The sequence below is a fragment of the Octopus bimaculoides genome, chromosome 24 (genome assembly GCF_001194135.2).
Source record: "Octopus bimaculoides isolate UCB-OBI-ISO-001 chromosome 24, ASM119413v2, whole genome shotgun sequence".
Classification (NCBI taxonomy): domain Eukaryota; kingdom Metazoa; phylum Mollusca; class Cephalopoda; order Octopoda; family Octopodidae; genus Octopus; species Octopus bimaculoides.
Window position 1 is genome coordinate 11,347,060 of NC_069004.1, and position 2,592 is coordinate 11,349,651.

At 41.9% G+C, this 2,592-nt stretch overlaps 1 protein-coding gene across 4 annotated transcripts in view; it reads left to right on the forward strand.

Annotated features, from left to right (window-relative positions):
- The window catches only part of LOC106881169 (uncharacterized), a 198,143-nt gene that overhangs the window by 163,436 nt on the left and 32,115 nt on the right, over positions 1-2,592 (forward strand). Inside the window, exon 1 of one of the 4 annotated variants that reach the window (XM_014931460.2) lies at positions 399-2,445. The exons of the other annotated variants lie outside the window; for them this stretch is intronic. Coding sequence (XP_014786946.2) covers positions 2,157-2,445 — 289 coding nt within the window. The 5' untranslated portion in view covers positions 399-2,156. Of the gene's footprint in view, positions 1-398; positions 2,446-2,592 lie in introns of those variants that run through there. 4 annotated transcript variants of the gene reach the window in all.

A 2,592-nucleotide genomic window follows, 5' to 3' on the forward strand; every position in this document is an offset into this window, starting at 1 on the left:
TGTGTGTGTGTGTGTGTGTGTGTGTGTGTGTGTGTGTGTGTGTGTGTGTGTGTGTGTTCACTGTTACCATAGCGGAGGTTGTTGCCTGCCAGCCTCTAGCAGTTCTGATTAAACCAGCTGACTGCTTTCTCCTGCTCTCTTCACTCTCTCTCTCTATCTCCATTCTCTTCTCTTTATGTCTTCCTCTCTCTCAATCTCTTACCTTCTTATTTCCTCTCTCTCTCTCTCTCTCTCTATATATATATATATCTCTGCCGCTCTCTCTCTCTCTCTATCTCATGCTTTCACCGCAATCCAGTTCTGTGCATGCGTGTCGTATTGTCAGTGTTTCATAACGATCCTCTCCCCCACCTCTCTCTCTCTCTCTGTATCTCTCTCTCACTCTCTTTCCAGCAGTTAACACTGGTTGATCTCGTGACTATAACACACACACACTCATACGCGTACACACGCACACACACAGGCAAGCACACACACACACCTTAACCAGTCAGTTACCAAGACGCAGACGATAGAGAAGGTGGAAGGCGCGCACACACACCTCCAGCCTTCTTCTTCTTCTTCGTCCCTGCTCATGGAATAACAGGCACAAACAAGCGGAGCCCTTGTTTACGAGTTTCCCTGCCTTTTTACACACCGTGGAACACTTAAAACCAAAGGGGTTTTCAACGGAAAGACATCCCGCCAAATCTCCTTCATCTTCTTCTTCTTCTTTCTTTCTCTCTTTCTGTTCTTCTTCTTCTCTCCTCCTCCTCCTTCGACGACATCGCCTCCACATATTCCATCATTCTCTTCGCCTACATCTAATGAAGAAGACGAAAAAGAAGAAGAAAAAAAGGGGGAAGAAAGAAAAAGACAAAGAAGAAGAGAAGGAAAAACGAATGAAAGAACGAAAAGAAAGAGAGAAAAGAACGAGAAAGGAAATACTCATTTAAACTGCTCATTTGGATACAAATATACATATTTATATATGTATATATATGTGTGTATATATATTTTTATTTTAAAATACTGAACATCAAGAAGGAGACATACCCGTTGCTACAAACAACACGGCTCCCACCAGCGCCAACACCACGAGTAACACCACCAGCGCCATCACCACCACCACCTTCATTCGTTTAATGTTGTCACCATCATCATCATCATCCTCATCATCATCGTCATCAACAACATTAGTGCCCATAACCTGCTATATTAATAAGCGATTATAATAATCATCATCATAGCCATAACTGACAACACGACTCAAGTTAGCCGTTCATTCATTTTCTAAAAACATCTCTTCGTGTCTCTTTACTACTACAACCAACACCACTACTACTACTACTACTACTACTACTACTACTACTACTACTATTCCCGTTCTTTTTTTTTTCTCGTTTCCCGTTGTTGTTTTTTTTTTCTGTTTTCATACATTCGTACACATATATATATATATATACTTACACACATACAATATATATATGTACATTGCTGCATATATACATACGCTCATACATACACGCATATTTACATGCACTCTGCGGGCGTACGTTTTATCACGGTGGTGCTCCAGCATGACCACAGCCACTTGGCTGAAACCCATAAATAAATAAATAAAATACACAGGTACATAACACATACGTAGACACAGACATAACATGTATACATACTCACATTGATAGATACGTTCATACATAGACTTACATACATACGGACACACATACATACATACATACATACATAAATACATACATACATACATAAATACATACATAAATACATACATACATATTACATAAATACATACATAATACATATTACATAAATACATACATACATACATACATACATATATGCGTACGTACATGCATTCATATATATACATATATACATACATATTTACATACACCGAGAGCAAGCATTTTCTAGCCCCAATGTATGAGCGGCAACTGTGGCTGGGTGAATACACGCACGAGGGCGAATAGCACACACACACACACACACACACACACACACACACTTGCATACACATACATCGTCGTCGTCATCGTCATCATCATCATCATCACTATCAACAGTACCACCACCCACGACCACAACAGCCACAACTAGAACACTGAACAACAACACCCACCCACCCAAACGGCAGCAACAATCAGTTGAACGCCCTCATGCGATCTATGTTAGACCTTCTGCCTTGCACCACCAACGATCTCGCATGCGGCCCTGGAACCATCCAGATCGCTACGATGAGCGTGTGTTCGGTGTTGTACAGTGTGGAGCGGGCGTTCTGTGTCGGGGGCTTGTGTGGCATCGGTGGTTCCGGCACTGAGGGCGGTGGCGGCGGCGGCACTGGTGGCGGCGGCGGTGGGGGTGGTAGTGGCGGTTGTGGCTCGGGCGACAATAACAATATGAAGGATGTATACGTGACCACCGCACCGAAGGATGTAACCATGACACGTAAGAACATCCATATGGTTTATTTATCTATCTATCTATCTATCTATCTATCTATCTATCTGTCTGTTCATCTGTCAGTCTCTGTCTACCTGACTGTTTATCTATCTATCTATCTATCCTATCTATCTATCTATCTTTTTTTTTTTT